Raw genomic sequence first — 24,360 nt, forward strand, 5'->3', positions numbered from 1 at the left:
ATTTTTTGTACTAACATTTTTAAGTTCAATAATTTTCTTAATTATTAATTTTTTTGTTTTATTTCAATCATGCTTCATAACGCTAGTAGTGAGTAATGAGAGTAGAAATTCAAATGTCTTTCCAAAATCTCTACCTATTCCCATTACCAATGAACCATGATATATTTGGGGTTAAGTCACGCCAAGATATTTTAATAGCTTTCTAAATGCTAAAAGAGGTTTGCTTAGAGTCTTGAGTTTAAATATGAGTAATGAATTATATTGATAAAACTCTTTTAAAGTAACTAATTCATCTTATAAAATAAAATGAATAATATGAATTATTGATTAATGCATTACCATCTTGGTTGTAATGTAAGTAAAAGCTGCACCAACCAATCCTCACTCCTAATTAAAGTTGCTCACACCGCACATCCTTTCTCTTTTCGTGAATTAAATGCAAGACCTCTCTTCTCTCTCCAAATTCAACGCTAGTGCGGAAATTTATAATTTTTTATTAAGATTAAGATTAAAGTCAATATTCCCACATAATGTGATAATAGATTCAAGAATCGAAACTGTGATTTTCAAGAGAATTTTTAACATTTTTCAGCTGAGCTTAACAGAAACATGTGAAATATGATGGTTCATAATTATATATATTTATCGGTAACAAAAATCATCTAAAACGAATAGGATAGTTAATATGATGATATTTACAGGATATAACATATAAAAATATTCTATAAATAAATATTATATAACTCTATTGGTAAAAAATATTAAATAATTCAAATATTTATTTCTTTATATATAAAAATTTATATTTTTATCTCTACATACATTTATAAAAATATTAAATAATTTTACACCATTGGGTTAGGATCTTGGATCAGTCATCGGTAGCCCATATATCAATTACCTTAAAGTTTTTTTTTTGTAATATTTGAATATTGATTTGTTGTTGATGATACACATACACCCCTATCAAATCATTAATATATTATATTTATCATATTAATTTTTTTTACTATCTTTACCTCTTCATTTCTCAACATGTATACACCCATCATAGATGGAGGTTTGTTGAGACTAATAATAGTGACTTTGGCTATCACAAAATCCCAAAAAAAAAAATTTAAATAACCTATACAAAAATTACAAATAAAAATCTAATAAAAAATAAAGAACTTCTTTCAATCTAAATGCTAGTTATGTGATGTGACTTACATTACATCTATGATATAAAAATCAAACCAATAATTCAAGAGATTCAATATTTTAATTGAAACTAATTATTTTAAGTGTTTTATTTTAAACTTAACTTAATCAAATAAACTTAACCTCTATTAATTTAAGTATGGTTTCGTATCATTTAAAATCAACAATCGGTATCTAACGAAACCATCATATTTTATTTAATACTATATTATGTATTTTTTAATTATTATATATTACTTTTCTCATTGTAGTTTATATAGGTGTTGTCGCGGCCTAAAATTTCGAGTATTTCTCGAATTCAATGGAGTCGCCACCAAAATTTATTTCAAAATAGGGAAAATATTGGGAAACCCTTAAAATAGTAAAAATAAAAAAAATATGGTCTTTGAAACCAAATTTTGAGTTCGGGAGTCGATTATGCGTAGGGAAGGTATTAGCACCCTACGACATCCGTTAAAATACGGTTACCTATAATTAATTGTGCAAAATTAATATTAACTTAAGTATATTTATTTTTCTTTATTATTAAATATGAATAACAATTATTACTATACTTAAAATATGATTTTGAAATAAATATGTACTTAACAAATAAAGGACAAAAAAAGAAATTTTTATTTATGTGCTTGACAAGAATGTGATCTTGCTCCTACGTATCTCCCGGTGCGATGGAGAAATCAAAGCTACGTAGTTCTTGATGTAGAAAATGTTTATGTGTTGAGTGTGTTTTAAAGAAAATTTGTTTTGTGATAAAAAAATGTTTTGACAAAATAGAAAAAATAAAATAGTTTAATTTGAATAAATACTTTAAAATACGAGTTTTAAGACGAATCAGGTTGTGCAACTTGTGTCCCAAAACTCAAGGAATAAAGAAGATGTCACATCTAATTTAATCCTCTAAAAATATTTTATTGTTCTCGATTTTTAAATTGAGTTTCAAAACCACCAAGTAGTACAACTTGTGTTTTAATAACTCGAAGATAAAAAAAGTTACATCTAATAAATAAATCGATTTTAGATTAGTTCATTAAGATAAATAAATGAATAAATAAATAAATAAAGAGAGTTTTAGGACTATCAAGTTGTACCACTTGTGTCCTAACAACTCAAAGATTAAAAGATGTCACATCTAATTAATCTTTTAAAATTCGATTATAAATATTCTTTGCTTTTTAAAAAAAATTGATGTTAAATATGAAATAAGTTTAAATAATTCTGCAAAATAAAGTCAGTAGTAAACACACACAAAATGGTAAAAAAAAATACATGGACTTGTAATATGATCTATTAAATAAATAAACATTTTAATAGAAAAACATATTCAAATGTAAAATCTTTCAAAATAGCTTTTAAGTAAATAAGTGATTGAAACAAAACTCTAGTAATATAAAGTAAAATTCCATCTTTCAAATAAAACAGTTTTAGCTTTCAATCTAGTAATATAAAGTTCGAAAAGCTGTAAATGTGAAGATAATGAGAAGATACATGCCTTTTCAGATACTGGTGAAGACAAAAACGGTGGTGTGCGGTGGAAGTTAGAACGACGGTGATGCCTCCTGTTTCTTCTTCTCTTCCTTTTTTATGTGTTTTTTATCAGTATTAATCTCAGATTTTTCCTCCTCCCAAAAAATGTCTCCCCCTCTTTGTAAAAAAAAAAAGATGTATTTATAGAGTTTTTTTTTATATGATTCGTTGCTTTCTGGTCTGCCTTGACCTGATTTGATTTTTATTGTAATTTATTTTTGGCTTTATTTTTGGTTATAAATTGATTGTAATTGTAATTTAAAAATTATAACTTGATTTAGCATTGTAAAATTACAAATAAAAATCTAATAAAAAATAAAGAACTTCTTTCAATCTAAATGCTAGTTATGTGGTGTGACTTACATCTATGATATAAAAATCAAACCAATAATTCAACAGATTCAATATTTTAATTGAAACTAATTATTTTAAGTGTTTTATTTTGAACTTAACTTAATCAAATAAACTTAACCTCTATTAATTTAAGTATGGTTTCATATCATTTAAAATCAACAATCGGTGTCTATCTAATGAAACCATCATATTTTATTGAATACTATATTAGTGGTATCTTAAAAAACATGTATTTTTTAATTATTATATATTACTTTTCTCATTGTAGTTTATCTAGGTGTCATGAAAAAAAGTGTATGTACTTGTGTCAACTTGTTCAAATAAAACCAAATAAACATTTTCTTCATCCATTTGATTCTAATTTTATGAGAAATTATAAAAGTTCAACCAAACTGAGATTCTCAATTTTTTCCTCTTCACAAAACAAATTAAATTAATAAATTATTCATAACTCTATCTTTTTCAAACTTGTGCAACTTCTCGATTTGATTCCACATCTTTTGACTATTTTTGTAAAAAAATTGTACATTTACATTATAAATTTTTAAACTAAAATTTTAATACACAATAAAATATTATATTTAATTATTTTATGAACTAAAATTTTAAAATTATGACTTCCCCTAATTTTCTTCAAGGTCCAGCATTGACATCCATACAAGTGTACACCAATATTTTTCACACAATTATATCTGGAACGCATAATCTAAACTCACATTCTATTCATGTTAGCTGTTATACCTTTTTAGAACTCTCAAACTTTTAAAACCAAGGCCCATGTGCTCTTTTGGATAACTAGTGACCCATTTTTCTATTAATGTATAATATTATCATAACCTATAAAACCATTAAAACTAGGTTCATATTTGAAATAAGGCCACGTTATAAAATAAGACCATCATACACGTTACAAAATAAGGTCAAACTAACACATTACAAAATAATTGAACGGTGTAATATTTGTGTAGTATTACATCAATGTTATTTGAATCATAAAGGGTATTAGTATCATTCTATCCTTTAATGTCTATTGTTTGATGTGTTTTGAACTTGGACTACATACAACTTTTGTTAGGTTTTTTTTGTAATTCTAGTTGTAACTTCACTGTCATTTTGTTGTATTTCAGCATTTGGAGGAGGAGGAGTTGGAATGTCCTTCTTTAAGAGAATAGGGTGACAATCTTATTCCCCTAAGGTCATATCATAGATGCTTTTTCTTTTTCTCTTTTCGGGCGTAAGAGTTTGGCGATTGAAGTGTTTTTGAGCATGACTAGCAACTTGAGTTGAAGTTCTTGTACCAACATGTTTTGCAATATTCTTCCATTCTCCTTTATTATACAGTCGGAGTCCTTGTAGAAATAACCTATAAAAAATTACAAGACAACAGTCAAATTTTTATAGATAAATATATATATATATGATTAATCTACTTATTAAATGGAATAAAATTTGACTTTTTCTTTAGTTCAATTTGATGACTAGGCACTAGGATCTAAACTTTAGTTCATGAACAAAAGCATTAAAACTTTATTAGTCCATCATATCGTAAATAAAACTACTTCACCGGAGTTAAAAAATGAGAATACTTTTTAAATATACACCTTTTAAATGAACCTTACATTTTTTTTATTTTTATATAAAATTCATTTTTGCTAAAATTGTACGGCTCTGCCCTTAGATCCATTTTGAAAGGTTCAGGCTAAAGATGACATGGGTCCACTCTTGGACCTAATAGAAAACAAAAAATGTATGGATTCTAGTCCAAAGGTGTAACTCACAAATTTTAATAAAATATATACTCTCTAATTTTAATTATTATAAACTGTATATTTTAAAAAAAATAGTAAGGGACTATTGTTAGACTATTTTTTAAGAAGCTCATGATAGACATACTCAAAATTCTATATTGAAAATTATTAAAATAGAAAAGAAATAAATTTAACAAATATATTTCTCTCTTTCAACTAAATTCTCATCATGCATATATAGACTCAATTGACGTGAAAATTTACGTTAGTAAATTAAAGCAAAATAAAATATAAGATTATTTTCCAAATACATACATACTCATGTTCCTCTTCGGTCCAATGTTTCACTTTCTTTTTCTCCTTTTTGGGTGGAGAAGCTTTATTCTGATTGGCTAAATTAGCATTATAGTCTGAGCATGTTGGAAACTCGACATCAATTGGATTTCTGTTTATTGAATTTGGATAATTGAAATGAGATTGTTGAAAGGGTGATAAAGATTGATTAGGCCTTGATGAAGACATATGCATCGTGTGAATGGAGTTAGGATCAATTATATCATCCATGTTGTTGGTAGTGTGGAAGTGGTACTTGGGGCGTTTGATCATTTCTCTACAAAAATTGACAAAGTAAAACGTAAAATAGAGAGAGAGAGAAGAAAGAAAGGAATGAATATAATAAATGAATGTATTTACCTATTGATTAGTATGTGTGAAGTTAAGAGATTATTCATTTGGTGGTGAGTTTCAATTGCCAATGTTGGTTCTTCTTGCTTGCTTGATGGATTAAAAGTTAAAACAAAAAAAAAAATTGAATAGAGAGAAAATAATCTTATTAATAAGGCATGCAATTGGGGTAGCTTGGGAGTCAAACCTCATTACTTTATCATTTTATTTTTCCTTTTTTTTTTTAAAGAAAATCTTACCTAAGGTCGACAATTCATTATCTTTCATCTTTACGATCCAATTTATTATAATTATTTAATTGATATACAATTACACTCTTAGCACATCACAATCTTTCAAATTGATGACGTTTAATATAATGCTGGTAAAGCTTAAATATATCTATTGATCTAACGGATGTGATTGAATGACAATATAAAAACTTTTTCACTAAAAATGTATATTAATTAGATCCTTAAGAAAACACTCTTATATTTAGAATTTAGTTTATATACATTACTAGTGCAAATATTTTTAACACTATCAATCGATTACAATTGTTAAATCACTATTAATATTTTACTATTGTCATAACTAATTGGTCATAATTTACCTACTGTATTAATTATTTTACACTACTAGAGCATGTAAATTAAACTTTTATATTTATTTGAAAAGTATTTTTATAATAAAAAACTGTATTTTATTTTAAAAATATTTAAAAAATAGTTTTAACTTATTTTAAATTTTTTTTTGAAAAAAAGAATTTTTAATTACTTTAATCATTATTTTTATTATGTGTTAAAAAACATAATTTTAAATAGTAACTTATATAATTATTTATTTTTATTAGAAAACATAATTTTATAACAAGAACAGATTTTACTCTTTTAAATTTTAAAATAGAAAAATATAAGAAAAAAAATTAACAAATCTATTGCTCTCTCTTTTAACTAAATTATCATCATGCATATATAAACTCAATTCACGTGAAAAATTACACTTATAAATTAAAACAAAATGAAATATAAGATAATTTAACAAAAAAAAAAATATACCTGTGTTCATTTTCGGTCCAATGTTTAAATTTTTTTTTCTCCTTTTTGAGTGGAGAAGCTTTGTTTTTATTGGCTAAATTAGCATTATGAGCTGAGTATGTTGGAAACTCGACATCATTTGAGTCTAGGTTTATTGAATTTAGATAACTAAAATGAGATTGTTGAAAGGGTGGTAAAGATTGAGTAAGCCTCGTTGAAGACGTAGACATCATGGGAATGAAGTTTGGATCAATTATATTCTTCATGTTGTTGTAGTATGGAAGTGGTACTTGAGATATTTGATCATTTCTATGCAAAAATTAACAAAGTAAAATGTAAAATACACAGAGGAATCAAGGAAAAGAATGAAATGAATGAATATAATGAATGAATTTACCCATTGGTTAGTATGTGTGAAGATAAGAGATCATTCATTTGGTGGGGAGATTCAACTGCCATGGTCAATGATGGTTCTTCTTGCTTGCTTGATGGATTACAAGTTCAAACAAAATAATACGAATAAATTAATAAATGGGTCAATAAAGAGAAGTTAAGAAAATAATGTAGAGAGAATAATAGTATTAGCAAGATAGAATAATAGCAATCAAATATCATAACTCTATCCCTTTACTTTTGTTTTTATTTATTTATTTAAGAAAATATTATTTAAGGTTGACAATTCATTTATCTTTCATCTATAATGGATTATAATTATTTAATTATTATAAATTGTTAATGTAAAATGTTTTATATTGTTAGCACATTACAATTATTAAAAATAATGACTTTAAAATATATTATTGGTAAAAGTCAAAGATCTCTATTGATCTTATGGTTATGATCGGATAACAATGTAAAACTCTTAAAACTAAAAATGAATATAAATTAAATCCTTAAGGAAATACTCTTGTATTTAAAATTTAATTTATATATATGACTAGCGCAAAGATTTTTAATACTATCAATCGACTTCAACCGTTTAATCGTTTATAATACTTTACTTTTCCTATATCTTCTTATAAATCACTCACATGATTGATCATAAATTGTCAACTGTATAGATTTGTTTACACTATTAACCAATAAAAATTAATTCTTAAATTTATTTGAAAAGTAAATTTTTTAATAAAAAAACTGTGTTTTTGTTTAAAACTATTTAATTTTTTTTAATTCTTTTAAATTATTTTTAAAAAAATCATAATTTTTAATCATTATTTTATTATGTTTTACAAAATAGAATTTAAATAATTATTTATTATTATTAGAAAACACAATTTTATTACAAAAAACATATTTTTCCTTCTTCTAAATTTAAAACTAGAATTTAAACTATTTTTTATTATTTTTACAATAATAATTTAAATGGCTGGTGGCCGGTGATCACTGGTCGTCGGAGCTCTGCTGTCGACCATCGCAATAAAAGTTTATCTCACAAATTTTAATAAAATATTTACTCTATTTTTTTTAATTATAAAATTCCTATATAAATGAAATATATAAGGGTCCACCGTTTGACTCTTTTTTGAGAGGTTTATGTTAGATCCATCCAAAAATTCAATATTGAAAATTATTAAAATAAAAAAGAAATATATTTTATGAATCTATTTCTCTCTTTATACTAAATTATCATCATGTATATATTGACTCATTCGCATGAAAATTTATGCTGAAAAGTAAAATAATATAAAATATAAGTTAATTGGTGTTCCTTTAGAATAGAGAGATTAATTTCTATGTAGAAACAAAGTAAAATGTAAGAAAACAAAGATATATGAAAATAAATAAAAGAATGAATGAGTGTATTTACCTATTTATTAGTATGTTTGAAATGGAGAGATTATTCATGAGATGTGGAGTTTCAACTGCCATGAAAGTTGGTTCTGTTACTTCTGGCCTATTTGATGGATTATAAGTTACAACCAAAAGATATGAATAAAGTAATAAAGTGGTCAATGAAGAGAAGATAAGAAAATGAGGTACAGAGAGAATAATAGTATTAAGAAGACATGAAATTGAGGTGCTTAGTACTAGAAATTCAAATAATAAAATGTTTATCATTACGATAAAAAACATAAACGAAAGACAAGACGATATATGTGTCATTCTTTAATTGGTTCGACTATTTCAACACACTACCTTAATGGACAAATAGTATTTCCTCAGCTTAAAATTTTAGCTTTGTTAATTTATTTGTAAAAAAATGCTATTGTACTATGTAGCATTGCTGAATCAAATATCATAACTCTAACCTTTTACTATTTTTAAGAAAATCTTATCTAAGGGTGTCAATTCAATTATCATTCATATATCCAATTGAATAAATTACAATTATTTATTTTAAAATACATTTTTAAGAAAATACTATTATATTTATTTGAAAGTATATTTTTTTAATAAAAAACTAAGTTTTCATAATAATACTGTTATTTATTGTTTTAAAATACTGATTTAAATTTTATTATTTTAAATTTTTTATTGAAAAAAGATTTTTTAATTCTTTTAATTATTATTTTTATTATAGTTTAAAAAACAGAATTGAAATAACTATTTACTTTAATTATAAAAATAGAATTTTAATTGAAAAAACAGATTTTGTTTCTGAATTTCAAATTAGATTTAAATTATTTTTCATTATTATCAAATTTAACAAATTGATTGCTCTCTATTTTAACTAAATTGTCATCATGCATATATAGACTCAATTCACACGAAAATTTACGGTAAAAATTAAAACAAAATAAAATATAAGTTAATATTTAAAATAAACATATACCAGTGTTTATTTGAAGTCCAATATGGAAAAGCTTCATTTCTATTGGCTAAAGCATTGTAATCTGAGTATGTTGACAACTCGACATCAATTGGATCTATATTTATTGAATTTGGATAATGAAAATGAGATTGTTGAAAGGACTCTAAAGATTGATTAGGCATTGTTGAAAATATTGGCATCATGGGAATGGAATTATGATCAATTATATCATCCATATTGTTGCTAGTGTGGAAGTAGTACTTGGATTTGATAATTTCTTTGATTTATAAATAATTTGAAAATTCAAATTACAACAACTAAGTCAAAACATATCCGTCCACATACCACATTAGGTAAATCTTTACTTTATAAGATATAACAAAATAATAATATTTAAAGAGTTTAATTTGTATCCATCGTTCATATAAAATGTCCAAAACTATTAATGTAATAACCAACTTATTTAATTTATTTTTATTAGATAACAAAATTTTATTTAAAAAAAAAAGTATTTTTGCTAACTTTCAAGAATCAAGACAGTGTATTAGACTAACATAATAACCAACTATACATCACGAAACTAATTGTCTAATAACCAGAAATAGTTTATAGATGAATTTTAAAAATATCATAAACCATACCTGGTTTTAACAAATTATCGAATATGTCAATTATCCAATATGTTTAATTATCAAATATGTTTGTGATTCAACTATCCATACCTTTTGTAACCACAGATGAATTTTTTTGCTGGTGGCTAATTATTTCATTTTGAAAACTTCCCTATGATCTAGGACTATTAGATTACTCACCACAACAAACTTTCTGTTTTCTTTTTTATTTAAAAATGCTTGTGTGTTTATTACATATTAGCAATTTCGTATTTTTTAATTTATTTTTTTCTATTTATTTTCTAAAATCAAATTTTAGTTTTTTTTAAAATACAGATTCTAATAATTTTCATCTTCTTCATAAATATTATAATGAAATAAAATCATATAAAGTATAACTTTATCTAAAAATATATCAAACACATAAATTTTTATTGATAAAATTATAATTCAAATATATTACATGTTTATTATCAATAAAGTACAACAAATTAAAAATAGTAGTATTTTCAAAAAATTATTGAAAATTTTGTAATAACTGTGATCATTCTACGTCGTAAGAAACTCATCCACTGCTGCTAAAAGATTAAATTAATAAATATTAAACTAAACGTGTTTTTCTATTGTTTAAATAATAAAAAATTTTAAGATAGAAACATACAAAAACAGAACAAACACAAAATCATTAAGTTTCCATTTTCGGTCACATTAATCATAAAAATAGATTAAAATAAGAGAGTATATACTAGTAGAATCATATGATATAAGCAAAGATAGAGAGAAATAGAACCTGGAGTGGAGAGATTGAGCTGTTGCTTTACGGTGTTGTGTTGCTTTACGGTTTGCTTGGCCACAATGCACTTTTCTACCTTTTTCAAAATTCCCTCGTTTTTGTTTTTAATGACTCAAAATTTGGATATATATATATATATATTTTCAGTTAAAACCCTGTTCAATAATGTCATGCGATATAGTCTCGCCACTTGTTAATAATAGAGAAATAGTAGTACAAAACTAGCGACAATACTTCCTAATACACTCCAAGTCAAACGGGTTTCAAAACTAGCAAACTTACTGTCCAATACACTTTGCCAAATCACAGTGACAACCCTTATATAAAAGTGATAATAAAAACAATATTAAAACGGACTTTTAATATTAAAAATTTCATATGGATGCCCAATTAAAAATTAAGTCTCTAGTAAAAAGAAATAATTTAATAATTAAAATAATTAGTCAAATAAATTTTACTCTCTATAATGCAAATGATATATCTTAACGTGCATTTGGTTTGTGGTATTCGCCCATTCACATTTAAATATGGCCACTACGAAGCCATCATAGGAAAGCTCAATCATATCCATCAATCTTCTATAAGTAAGGCACCCCTCCAAATTTCATTTGGACATCCCTATTGCATGAGTAACTTTGTGTTGTAAACATGTCAAAAACTACACTATTTTGAGTTTATAATAACTTGTCTTGTGCAATGGTTTAGAATTTGAATTCATTGACATTATATGCATTATCATAAGGACCTTCGACAAGACTAACGAGAACATTTTTCTTTGATTCACTAATGTTGTCGAGATTGTTGCAAATGTAAACACCGTATAAAATATACAATTAGTAACATTTTTATTAAAAACCAATGCTACTTAATTATCAATGTTGTCATGAACACTAACACGATTGCGAAACCAATGAGAAAACTCTCTATGAATTTTTTTGTCAACCTCAAAAGCACTCCTTGCCCCATTTCTATATTGTCTATTTGGTTATTTCAAATTAGATGTATTAAAAAGAAAACTTATTAATAAATAATACAAATAGAATAAAATTACATGCCTACGACAGTAGTCAACTATAATGAAATTTGTTAAAACACGAGTGTGTAACTTTTCAATTGATGTAAGGATGTAATACGAAGATTGACCGATAGATTTTCCAACTCTAAAAAATGATTTGACTACACATGTATTAGTTGGGGTGTAATAATTCTCTACGTGTTTATTTTTATGTATTCGCCTTATTTAAAATTATTCATACTAATATATTTATTTGGTTTCAAAAATAAATTTTATTAATTTTAGAATGTTTTTATTTTAACTATAATTAATATGCCATTATTATTGCTAACGGCAACTTTCACAATTAAATGTGTTTTTAATATATGTAAATAATGATTAAGTTATTGGAAAAGTTTTAAAAAGAATAATAAAAATAAATAAATTTAAAGGATGATATTGAAGTGGTGTTATTTAATAATATGGAAATGCGCAAGTGACCTTTATAAATGTTAGTAACTTGATGGGAGTTGTTGATGATGAATTTAAGGATTATGTCTCTACCATAAACTTTCTCTCCTTATAACCATTAAGAAATAGTCACGAGAAAGAAGGAACGAAAATAGATAAATGAATATGAATTAATTATTATCTCTACTCTTTATCATCACATATTATGAAAGAATATGCCATTTATTATATTTTTACGTGAGAATCATATTTTCCAACTAAACTAGTTCCTCTTGGCTTGTTAAAAAAAAAAAAAGTTCCTCCTGTGTACCCAATATATCATTAATTAAAAAGCCTTTTTTCATAAATCATATTTTACCAACTAAATTTCCTCTTACATTGTTAAAATGTTTTATAATATATGTGGTATAAATTAAAGTCTACAATTTTCGTTTCATACACATGCTACTTCATTCCTTGTCTAGTTTGAAGTCAACTTTTATTTTTTATGTTAATAAAATTAAAATCTTCCCACAAAAAGTGCATTCTTCAGCACCTCCCAAATTTATATCAAATACTTAAGTGTTTTCCATACTTAAATCAAACACACTAGTGAAACGAATGGAACGAAAATTCACGTATTGCGTCAAACGTACTCACAAGATGGAATTCTTTGTTTTTATTCATCAACTCATAACTAATATCAAGAGATTGAGAGAGGAGATGTGTAGATAAATGAAAATAAAAAACTGATTCAAGAAAGGCAAAAGACAAAATATCGAGAAAATAAAGAGAAATATGTTTTAAGTTGTTTCAAGGATAGATTAAAGATTATTAGAGTGTAGAGAAAAATAGTTTTAGGGCATAGAGAAAAACATGAAGAGAGATGAAGTGATAAAATGTTAAAATAATTAATAATTTAAAATCCAATTTTCTAATGTACTGGCCATATGTATAATTATCAAATTTTTGGGTATATCATGTAATAATAGAAAACCGGATATACCTATATTAACAGGTTTTTATGTTTATCCCTTAGGGGTGCCATTTATGGATTGGACCAACCTAACATGCACCTAAAAACTAGCCCACTAAAAGGTATAGGGAAGACACTTCATGACCATCCATTATCTAATATCTACCTACAGAGTTACCTTTCTCAAAACTTCGTTATGTCTTAGATACTCTTTTGATAGAGAGAAAAGAGAAAAGACAATGAGTGTTTCTTACAATTTAAAAAAAATAAAATTATAGTATGATATTTTTTTGTTTCAAATAAAAAATTGATTTAAATAATTTATTATAAAATATTATTTTAAACATTTCATTTACATGCTATAATTTATTTTAGATAATAAAGTTTTAAAAAATAATTAAAATGAAAAACTATTTTGATTATCTCTTCATAAAAATCATGATTTTTATAGATATAATTTTAAAAAAATGCAATCTTTATCATATTAAACTATTTAATAATAAATATATGAGAAATGGTAAGAACAATCTCTTTCTAATACTCACTACAATATTCATTCTCGTGAAATTAATGCGGGTCTCATCATTTCATTGATTTCATAAAAAAAAAATGAATGTTACTAGTATTCCTCGTGAATATTTAAATCATTGAATATCAAAATTATTTTTTTAATTGATAAAAAATAAATTTGAATTAACATTTTAAATAAATTCTCACAAAAATCAATTTTAAAAATATAAAATTAAAATAACTTATTTAAAAATCTAATACAAACTGGTACATTTATGTTCGGTATATCCATGGACATTATTAGACTTTCATTACTCCAAAAAAGACTGTGGGTAACATTCCTTCGTATTTGAACTCATATGTTAATAATTAATCATCAAATAAAAAAAAATAATTGTTCTTATTACTTAGTCTACCCTTACTCCATCTTGAATCCACGCAAAAGGATATCATTAGTGGAAATGTATTGAAAGCCAAGATTCCTCTATGATGTCATAATAACAAAGAAAACGTTGGAATGGATTTGTGACAAAGAAGCCAAATGAAGAATTGGATGGTCTTTATTGAGGATCCACTGATCACTACTAGAAAAATCGGTTTTAGCGTCGGCTGGAAACCTACGCAAAAGAGTACAAGGTCGACGCTAAAACTTTGACAAAATAGCCGAGGCTACTTACTGTGTTGGGCTCTCCGATGTTATATAGCGACGGCGCTGCCCACGCTAATGTTAAAAATACAAAACAAAAGGAAAAAATTACCTACTTTTAAAAGCAGTATTGACAACCTGAATCTTTCTATTAGTTGTATTAATATCTATGTGATGCCATGTTTGGTGGATGTGATCTGGATCATATAAAGTTGTAGCCCTTGAATGATTTAAAATTAATTAGTGTCTTGCTTTTGAAACATCTATACATTATAATAAAGCAAACATGATAAACTGGCAAGTTTGACACGTGTCAACAAACTAGAGTTTTAAGAAAATATCAAGTTTCTATTAATAGAAATAATACGTGCTTATGGCCAATTAAAAAATAAAAGGAATGAATTAAAAATAAAAAGTTTTTTTTGTAAAAAACGCATAAAAACATCTGTTACATCACGATCTTTGTCCACGATACATCCGTTGAGAATTTAATGGTCAATTAAAAAATTAAAAATAAAATACAATACACAGTTTTTTCTATGCGTCATGAGAAGTTAATGGCCAATTAAAAATAAAAGATTTTTTTTTTTAAGAAAAAAATAAAACTTCCATTACATGAGAAATGCAGAAGTGAATGACCAATTAAAAAATAAGAAAATAAATTAAAAATAAAATCTAATGCACGACCTGATATTTCACATTTTACGGTTGAGAATTGAGTGGCCAATTGAAAGGTAATTATTTTTAAAACACTACTTTAGCAACCGCCAATTCAAATCTATCTATACAATATAATAAAGCAAAGATGATAATTTGGAAAGTTTGACACGTGTCAGCTAAACAGAGGGTTAGGAAGATATCAAGTTTGAAATAATATTTTTTTTGGAATAAAATTAAATTTATGTTACACGACTTTGTACATGCGTCAGTTGAAAAGTTAGTGGCCAATTAAAAAATAAAAGAATTAATTAAAAATAAAATACACTACACCGTTACGTTTCACCGTTGAGAATTTAGTGGTCAGTTAGAAAAAAAAAAGAATAACAGCAAAATACGTTCAATTACACCCACCACGACGTGACACTTTTTGAAATTGTTTTTTAAACACTACTTTAGCAACCACAATTTCAAATTAATTTATTTTATTTTACTAATTCTTTTAATTCCCTCGTACTTTCTTTCTTAATTCCTATGCTTCGTAAACCGTCTCTCTTCAATACTCTCTCATTTCTTGTGTCTCCGTTATAAATATCATTCATATTATCTCGGTATATACAATTCCTTTTTTAATTTTTCTTTACCAAAACTTTCTTATTCATCTTTATTCAATGTCAATGTCTGAAAACAAAAATCTTCGTTGCTTCAATTTCTTCATCAAAGTTTGTTACTTCAATTTCTCCAATAAATTAGTCATAAAATTTGGTTGTTAGAGTTGTGCGAATGTGGTTTCTGTCTTGATCTCCTCAATGTCAAACAAAACTTTTATGCAACTGAAATAGTACTGACATTCGTGAGCTTTTATTTCTCGATTTGAGATTAATATTCCTGGTGGAACTATGTATTTGTTCGTGTTTCTAACAAGTTTCTGGAGTATACGTTCACACGAATTACTTAAATGGTAAATTTTGTTCAATAAAAAGATTACTATTTTGTTATGTATATATATATTTTGTATTGTTTATGTTTCTTAATTTTGTCTCAAAAAATTGTAAATTTGTATATGTATATTTCTATCCTCTTGTATAAGATTTGTCTTAATAATACCAGATTTGTCTTAATAACTCTGATTTATAGTTGCTGCCCGTGCTAATAATTTTGATTTTAGGTTGTCTAATAATAGTGTTGGCACACAGATATATTAAATAAAAAATAATAATTTATTTAAGTAAATATAAAATTTATTTAGACTTCTTAACATGAATTCAATTAAATTTCCAGAATATTGAAGAGAAAAATAATAATTTATTTAAGAAAATATAAAATTTATGTATGAATTAAAAAAACAATTCATTTCATCGATTCATTCTGTGAGTAGTACTAAAATGAAATATATTTTGCCACTTGATACAACAAAATTTATATTAATTCTTAAATGTCATGGATTTCATATAAATAACATATTTTGAATAATAAAAATAAAAATTCATTATTAGGTTACTTACTCATCTTTACATTTACTAATTTACTTATTTTATATATGTCCATGTCTATTATTTAAAAAAAAATTATTTCATCTAATCTAATTATTCAATTTTTTTTAATAATTATTGTTTTTATTTGTTTAAAATTAAAAGTATTGCTTTATAATAAGTTTTTTGGAAAGAAAAAAGATTATGTGTAGAATTCAAAAATAAGGCATCATCATTTGAGTAAGATTAAAGAGTGGTGTTAGAATCATACTTTTTATCAATAACATTGAGCTTATAAGAAAGTAGTTTTTAAGTTAAGTTAAAATTAGATTTTTTTTAATTTTTTTATTGTAAATTATTTTTTTTAAGTCAACTTATTTTTTTAATGTCAATAAAATTTATGAAATTTAAAATATAACCATTTATTTATTAAAATCATTCTTTCCGTGCGGCTGCACGGGTTACAAACTGGTATATACAATATGCAAGTATCCCAAACAAAAATAGAATAAAAGTGATAAGCATAACACATCATCTATAACATATCATACTTAAATCACAGGTCAGAGGTATGAACCTTCATGCATAAGCTTGTGATTTTCTTTCCCGACTCATCACCATCAAAAGAATGATTAGAGATTCTTCCAACCAAGGGTACTTACTTTTCACAAAATCTACTAACCAAAACAAGTCAACGAACGCTGCATATGTCATAATGTGATCCATGTGAACACAAAAATATTTGCACGAATCCAAGTGCAATCTATTTTGTAATTCATTAAAATTATAAGTAGATAAAGAAATGCTATATATTTATGTTTGGCCCTGTTAATGAAACTGTGAAATCAAGTTCAGATAACGTGAAATTGAACTTTAGAAATATTTTAGAGTTTCACTAGTAAACATAATTGCATTTCACCACTCCAAGAGTCTAAGAACTCAATATTTGTGTCAAGTTCCCATAGGAGATACATAACATAATTTCAGTATGGTTCATGATTTAAATAATATAATTTATTTATTATTAATTTAATTAATAATGAATAATATCAATGGTGGCTTGTGGTTAGGGGTGGGAATAGGCCAGGCTTTGAAAGGCCTAAGTCTGGCCTACGATGAATTTTTGAGGCCTAAGTCTGGCCTACGGCCTATGATAGACTTTTTTTTTTCGGCCTGAGCCTGGCCTACGACCTATCATGGCCTGGCCTGTAAGCCTATTTAAAAGCATTATTCACATTAAAAATAATTTTTCTAACAAAATAATTTAAAAAAAATATGAAACAAACACCTTTAAACCCTAAAAAATGATTTTTGGTTTAAAAGAATAATTTTTTTATTAAAACAAACGCACCCATTATTATCTCTCAAACAAATGGTCTCAAACAAACTCAGATTATTACCTCTCAAACAAATCATCTCGTGCAACATCATATTTAGTAATAATATATATCTATACATTATAACAAAGCATACATAATAAATTGGCAAGTTTGACACGTGTCGACAAACTAGAGTGTTAAAAAAATATCAAGTTTCTATTAATAGAAATAATACGTGTTGATGATTGAGAAATTAATGACCAATTAAAAAATAAAAGGAATGTATTAAAAATAAAAAGTTTTGTTTTTTTTAAGAAAAACATAAAACTTCTGTTACACGATCTTTGTCTACGATACATCCGTTGAGAACTCAGTGGCCAATTAAAAAAATTAAAAATAAAATATAATACACCACAACTACTTTTTTTTTTTATGTGTCAAAGTTAATGGAATGCATAAGTGAATGGCCAATTAAAAAATAAGAAAATAAATTAAAAATAAAATATAATGCGACCTGACATTTCACCGTGAATTTAGTGGCCAATTAAAAAAAATAACAATAAAATACAATCAATTGCACTAACTTGACAACAGTTTTTTGAAAGGTAATGTATGCAATATAATAAAACAAAGGTCAGTTGAAAAGTTAGTGGTCAATTGAAAAATAAAAGAATGAAAATAAGAATAATGAATTAAAAATAAAATACACTACACAACTACTTACGTTAGTGATCAGTTAGAAAAGAAGAAAAATAACAGCAAAATACAGTCAATCACACCACAACTTACATTTTTTTGAATTGTTTTTTAAACATTACTTCAGCAACCACCTCTTCAAATTAATTTAATTAAAAAATTTATTTTATTTTAAAAATTCTTTTAATTCTTTCTTTCTTAATTCCAGTACTCCGTTAACCGTCCTCTTTCAAATTAATTTAATTAAAAAATTTATTTTATTTTAAAAATTCTTTTAATTCTTTCTTTCTTAATTCCCGTACTCCGTTAACCGTCCTCTTCAGTACTCTCTCATTTATTGTGTCTCTCTTATAAATTTTATTCATATTATCTCTGTATATACAATTCCTTTTTAAGTTTTCTTATTCATCTTTATCCAATGTCTGAAACAAAAATTGTTGTTTCAATTTCTCCATCAGAGTTTGTTGCTTCAATTTCTCCAAGAAATGAGTTATGGAATTTGGCTGTTAGAGTTGTGTCGTGATTTCTGTCTTGATCTCCTCAACGTCAAACAAAACTTGTATACAATGAAAATATTACTGAGATTAATATTCATGAGCTTTTATTTATCGATCTGAGATTAATATTCCTGGTGGAACTATGTATTTGTTTGTGTTGTATATAGCAACTTTCTGGAGTATATGTTCACACGAATTACTTGAATGGTATATGTTTTTCAATCAGTCATTGTTATTTTATTTTATTTATAAAAAAAGATTATTATTTTGTTATATATATATAATAGTTTTTATGTGTATTGTAATTTTTTGTTTGTAATGGGAAAATTATTTTTCTTTAGTATTTTGTGTGTAGTACTAAAATGAATGATATTTTGCCACTTGATATATGAATTCTTAAATGTCATGTATTTCATATAAACAACATATTTTGAATAATAAAAATAAAAATTCATTATTAAAGTTACTTACATCTTTACATTTACTAATTTACTTATTTTATATATGTCCATATCCATTATTTTAAAAATTCTTATTTCATCTAATCTAATTATTTAATTTTTTTTAATAATTATTGTTTTTATTTGTTTAAAATTAAAAGTATTGTTTTATAATAAGTTTTTTGGAAAGCAAAAAGATTTTTTGTGGAATTCAAAAAATAAGGAATCAAAGTAAGATTAAGGAGTGATGTTGCAGTCATATTTTTCATCAATAACATTGAGCTGATAAGAAAGTAGTTTTTAAGTTAAGTTAGAATTAGATTTTTTTAAATTTTTTTATTGTAATTTTTTTTAAGTCAACTTATTTTTTTAATGTCAACTTATTTTTTTAAAGTCAACTTATTTATTAAAATCGTTGTTTCCGTGCGACGCACGGGTTACAGACTAGTATATATATATATAAACAATTATCTATAGCTACATGATGCTCTACACATATCGATTTATATGATTCTCCATATACCAATACTAATGTGTATATGTATATATATATTAAATAAAAAAAAATGATTTTTTGAACAAAATAATTTTTTTAAAATATGAAACAAATACCTTTTAAACCCTAAAAAATAGTTTTTGGTTTAAAAGAATAAATTTTTTATTGAAACAAACGCACCTATTATTATCTCTCAAACAACTCAGAATATTACCTCTAAACAAATCCTCTCAAACAACTCGGAATATTACCTCTCAAACAAACTCATATTCAGTAATAATAAACAATTAGAGTTTCTAAATTTATATACTAATAATATATATAAAGATAACAAATAAATAGTATTGGTTTTTATAAAATATAAAGTAACAAATAAATAATATCGGTTTTTATAAAAAAATATGTTGTTTTCATACATGTTTGTTGGAGTGAGTGCAATGGAAATTAGAAGAAGAAAAAATAGAGAATTGAATACATATAAAATATATATAGGCCGGCCTGTCAGGCCAAATAGGCTTTTTTACAAGCCTGAGCCTGATCTATTTACATAAATAGGCTTTAAAAACAGCCTGAGCCTGACCTTTTTATTAAACAGGCCAGACCAGGCCATAAGTAGGTCAGGCCATAGGCCCCTGTCAGACGGCCTAGCCTATTCCCATCCCTACTTGTGGTTGCGGCAACCAGATCTCCGACGTGGATCTCCAGAACTCCACTGTAGTGCCGCTAAAAACATATCATTTAAAAAATAAAATATCTATGAATAATATAATTTATTACTTTTATTTTTATTTTTAATAAAGTACAAAAAAAATATCTTTTATTATAAAAGATAATTTATTTTTTTATAGATGAGATGATAAATACTACAAAAAACTCACGTACACAATCAAGATCTCATATTATAACTCAAACATGATATCCAATTTTAATATTATCGGTAGTATGTAGTTGAACTAGGATTTAAAGATAATAATAATTTTTTTTAATATAATATCAATTTTTTTTTAAGAAATCTGTTTTTTGTAAAATAATATCAAAAACAAAATTTTTTAAAATAAAAAAAAAACATAGTTTTTCTATTAAAAGAAGATCTATTTTTTAAAATAATAAATATTATTATTTTTAAGAATAATAAAAAATATTATAATAAATTTATTAAAATGGTAGGAAAAGGTAATTAAATGGATTGGATAGATATCTATCCAGTGAAAATATGATAATAATTGAGTGATTTTATTTTTAGTGGAGGCAATGGATTGAATTTCTTTAAACAACTTTTATAGTGGATCTTAAAAAGATTATTTTGATTTATCAATTATTATTCAAATTTAAATTCATTCAATCTATTCATTTTGCCACTAGTGGTGGTTGAAGTCAATCATTAACCAACATTAAGTACGATAATAGGATGGAGAGAGGCGAATTTTGTCTCCTCCAACCTCACACTTAATTAGTCGAGAAAAATTTACATCTGTTTTTATTTATTAGTGGATGTAAAATTTAAGTTTTCATCTCTGCATGTAACGGAGTTGAGTTTTTCAGTTTACACATGCACCCATTCATATATATAAAATTTTAAATTTAAAAATCATATTTATTATAATTAATATAATAAAGTAATTATTATTGGTCAAGAATAAAATTAAAATATATCTTCTATAGAGAAGAGATTATAATTTTTAATATTTAAAAAATATTCAGTATATTCAATATATATATATATATATAATATAATATAAAAAATACAATAATATTATTATTAAAGTGAGTACATGTGCGAGGTGGATATCAACATCCAAAAATCCGTCTCCATTCTCGAATTTTATTTTTGAGAAAAATATATACCCACACCCACATCTACATCCAATCAAAACAGATTTTCTCCACCTAAATCAAGACGAATTTGAAAAGACGTCTGCGGGCGCATATATTTTTCCATCTCCACTAACCATTACCTCGAAAGATATGAGTTGAAATTTTCTCTATTTAATTTTTCTTTCCATTTTTTCATTACCAAAATATTCAGAATATAAAATATAATAATATGATATTTGGTGTATTCAAATATTTTTATACAACCAATATCTTTTTAAAACTATAGTAATGGAGAATATAAATGGAAAAAGAAAATGAAAAGGATTTTGGGTTGTTTTTAAGCACATTTTTAATGAAAATAATGGACCGAATTTGTAAATAAATAAATAAATAGTGAACCAAACGAGTTTTTAAACTCGGTTATCAAGGAGTTTCTTAACTTTAAAAAAGAAAAAGCAAATTTTGTTAACTCGAATGCAGCCAAAACAACGGAGCCGATTTTATGTAACCGACCTTAAAAATGGACACAGACAACATAACATCAGCTGTGTCTGGATCGAAGAGATAGCATGTTTGTGTTTTGACTTTGCTTTGATGAAATTGTGTACTTGATGAAATTGTGTACTTGATGAAATTGTGTACTTGGAAACATGAGCGAGCAAGCTTCCAAAAGTTCCTATAATGCTATCCATACCCTTCCAATTAGACACCATCTAGAAGATAGAATTTGGATGGTTGGTGTCACTTTAGTTTCGGATTAAGAACATTAAATAAAAATGTCTTGTACCTTAATTGTGTATCATATATGTTTTTTGTACGAACATTTTTAAGTTCAATAATTTTCTTAATTATTAATTTTTTGTTTTATTTCAATCATGCTTCATAACGCTAGTAGTGAGTAATGAGAGTAGAAATTCAAATGTCTTTCCAAAATTTCTACCTATTCCCATTACAAATAAACCCTGATATATTTGGGGTTAACTCACGCCAAGTTTTTTTGATAGCTTTCAAAATGCTAAAAGAGGTTTGCTTAGAGTCTTGAGTTTAAATATGAGTAATGAATTATATTGATAAAACTCTTTTAAAGTAACTAATTCATCTTATAAAATAAAATGAATAAAATGAATAATATGAATTATTGATTAATGCTTTACCAACTTGGTTGTAATGTAAGTATAAGCTGCACCAACCAATCCTCTCTCCTAACTAAAGTTGCTCACACCGCACATCCTTCTCTTTCGAATTAAATGCAAGACCTCTCTTCTCTCTCCAAATTCAACGCTAGTGCGGAAATTTATAATTTTTTATTAAGATTAAAATTAAGATTAAAGTCAATATTCCCACATAATGTGATAATAGATTCAAGAATCGAAACTATGATTTTCAAGAGAATTTTTAACATTTTTCAACTGAGCTTAACAGAAACATGTGAAATATGATGGTTCATAGTTATATATATTTATCAGTAACAAAAATCATCTAAAACGAATAGGATAGTTAATATGATGATATTTACAGGATATAACATATAAAAAGTTTCTATAAATAAATATTATATAACTCTATTGGTAAAAAATATTAAATAATTCAAATATTTATTTCTTTATCATATAAAAATTTATAATTTTATCTCTACATGCATTTATAAAAATATTAAATAATTTTACACTATTGGGTTAGGGTCTTGGATCAGTCATCGGTAGCCCATATATCAATTACCTTAAAGTTTTTTTTTGTAATATTAGAATATTGATTTGTCGTTGATGATACAGATACACCCCTAATTGTTTTACATCAACTCAACATCTCATTTTATTTTTATCTCTCTTTTTCCTATCAAATCATTAATATATTATATTTGTCATATTAATTTTTTTTACTATCTTTACCTCTTCATTTCTCAATATGTATACACCCATCATAGACAGAGGTTTGTTGAGACTAATAGTGACTTTGGCTATCACAAAATCCCCAATTTTTTTTTTAAATAACCTATACCAAAATTACAAATAAAAATATAATAAAAATCTAACAAAAATCCCCAATAATTATGTGGTGTGACTTACATCTATGATATAAAAATCAAACCAATAATTCAACAGATTCAATATTTTAAGTGTTTTATTTTAAACTTAACTTAATCAAATAAACTTAACCTCTATTAATTTAAGTATGGTTTGATATCATTTAAAATCAACAATCGGTATCTAACGAAATCATCATATTTTATTTAATACTATATTAGTGGTATCTTAAAAAACATGTATTTTTTAATTATTATATATTACTTTTCTCATTGTAGTTTATATAGGCGTCATGAAAAAAAAAGTGTATGTACTTGTGTCAACTTGTTCAAATAAAATCAAATAAACATTTTCTTCATCCACTACAAGAAAACATTTGAATACCTACGGAAAATTAGCCACGGATCAGAATCCGTGGGTAAATTAGTTGTTACCCACGGAAAAACCGTGTGTATTGTTGTTTAAAATAATTTTTTTTAATTAATTACCACGGTAATTCCATGGGTAAAATTAAAAAATCCGTGGGTAATGAAAAAAAAATACAATCCTAACTTAAATTTTGCCAAAAATTTTTGTATTATTTTTCCTACGGCTTATCCGTAGGTAATGTCTATTTTTTATAAAAAATTTCTGTTTAATTTTTTAAAAAAGGTCCCCAATAGAAACTAAATTAATTTTATTAATTT

General features: G+C 25.2%; 1 protein-coding gene and 1 long non-coding RNA gene across 3 annotated transcripts; both read right to left on the reverse strand.

Moving 5' to 3' along the window:
• Positions 1-3,988: 3,988 nt before the first annotated feature.
• LOC101490415 (uncharacterized) lies at positions 3,989-5,677 on the reverse strand. 2 transcript variants are annotated; one of them, XR_012163424.1, is made up of 3 exons: positions 5,520-5,677; positions 5,142-5,436; positions 3,989-4,441 (listed from the first exon to the last, which is right to left on the reverse strand). XR_012163424.1 is itself a non-coding variant. In XM_004506204.4 (3 exons), exons 1-3 carry the CDS (start codon positions 5,555-5,557, stop codon positions 4,261-4,263), a joined length of 510 nt encoding a protein of 169 aa, XP_004506261.4. In that variant the 5' UTR covers positions 5,558-5,677; the 3' UTR covers positions 3,989-4,260. The 2 variants fall into 2 exon arrangements, 1 of the variants encoding a protein (XP_004506261.4); XM_004506204.4 differs by having other exon boundaries at positions 5,146-5,436.
• Positions 5,678-6,468: 791 nt separating this feature from the next.
• On the reverse strand, positions 6,469-8,535 carry LOC140920892 (uncharacterized). Its single transcript, XR_012163517.1, has 3 exons — positions 8,334-8,535; positions 6,924-7,010; positions 6,469-6,835 (listed from the first exon to the last, which is right to left on the reverse strand). It is a non-coding gene; the product is annotated as an uncharacterized lncRNA (long non-coding RNA).
• Between the last annotated feature and the right edge of the window lie 15,825 nt (positions 8,536-24,360).

The sequence above is a fragment of the Cicer arietinum genome, chromosome 6 (genome assembly GCF_000331145.2).
Source record: "Cicer arietinum cultivar CDC Frontier isolate Library 1 chromosome 6, Cicar.CDCFrontier_v2.0, whole genome shotgun sequence".
Lineage (NCBI taxonomy): Eukaryota > Viridiplantae > Streptophyta > Magnoliopsida > Fabales > Fabaceae > Cicer > Cicer arietinum.

Excerpts from the sequence above, each read along its gene's own strand:
- LOC101490415 (XM_004506204.4), bottom strand. The coding sequence starts at position 5,557 with ATGAATAATCTCTTAACTTCACACATACTAATCAATAG. Across the intron at positions 5,437-5,519 it reads TCACACATACTAATCAATAG|AGAAATGATCAAACGCCCCA; the intron begins GTAAATACATTC and ends CAATTTTTGTAG. Across the intron at positions 4,442-5,145 it reads TGGACCGAAGAGGAACATGA|GTTATTTCTACAAGGACTCC; the intron begins GTATGTATGTAT and ends AATTTTTTATAG.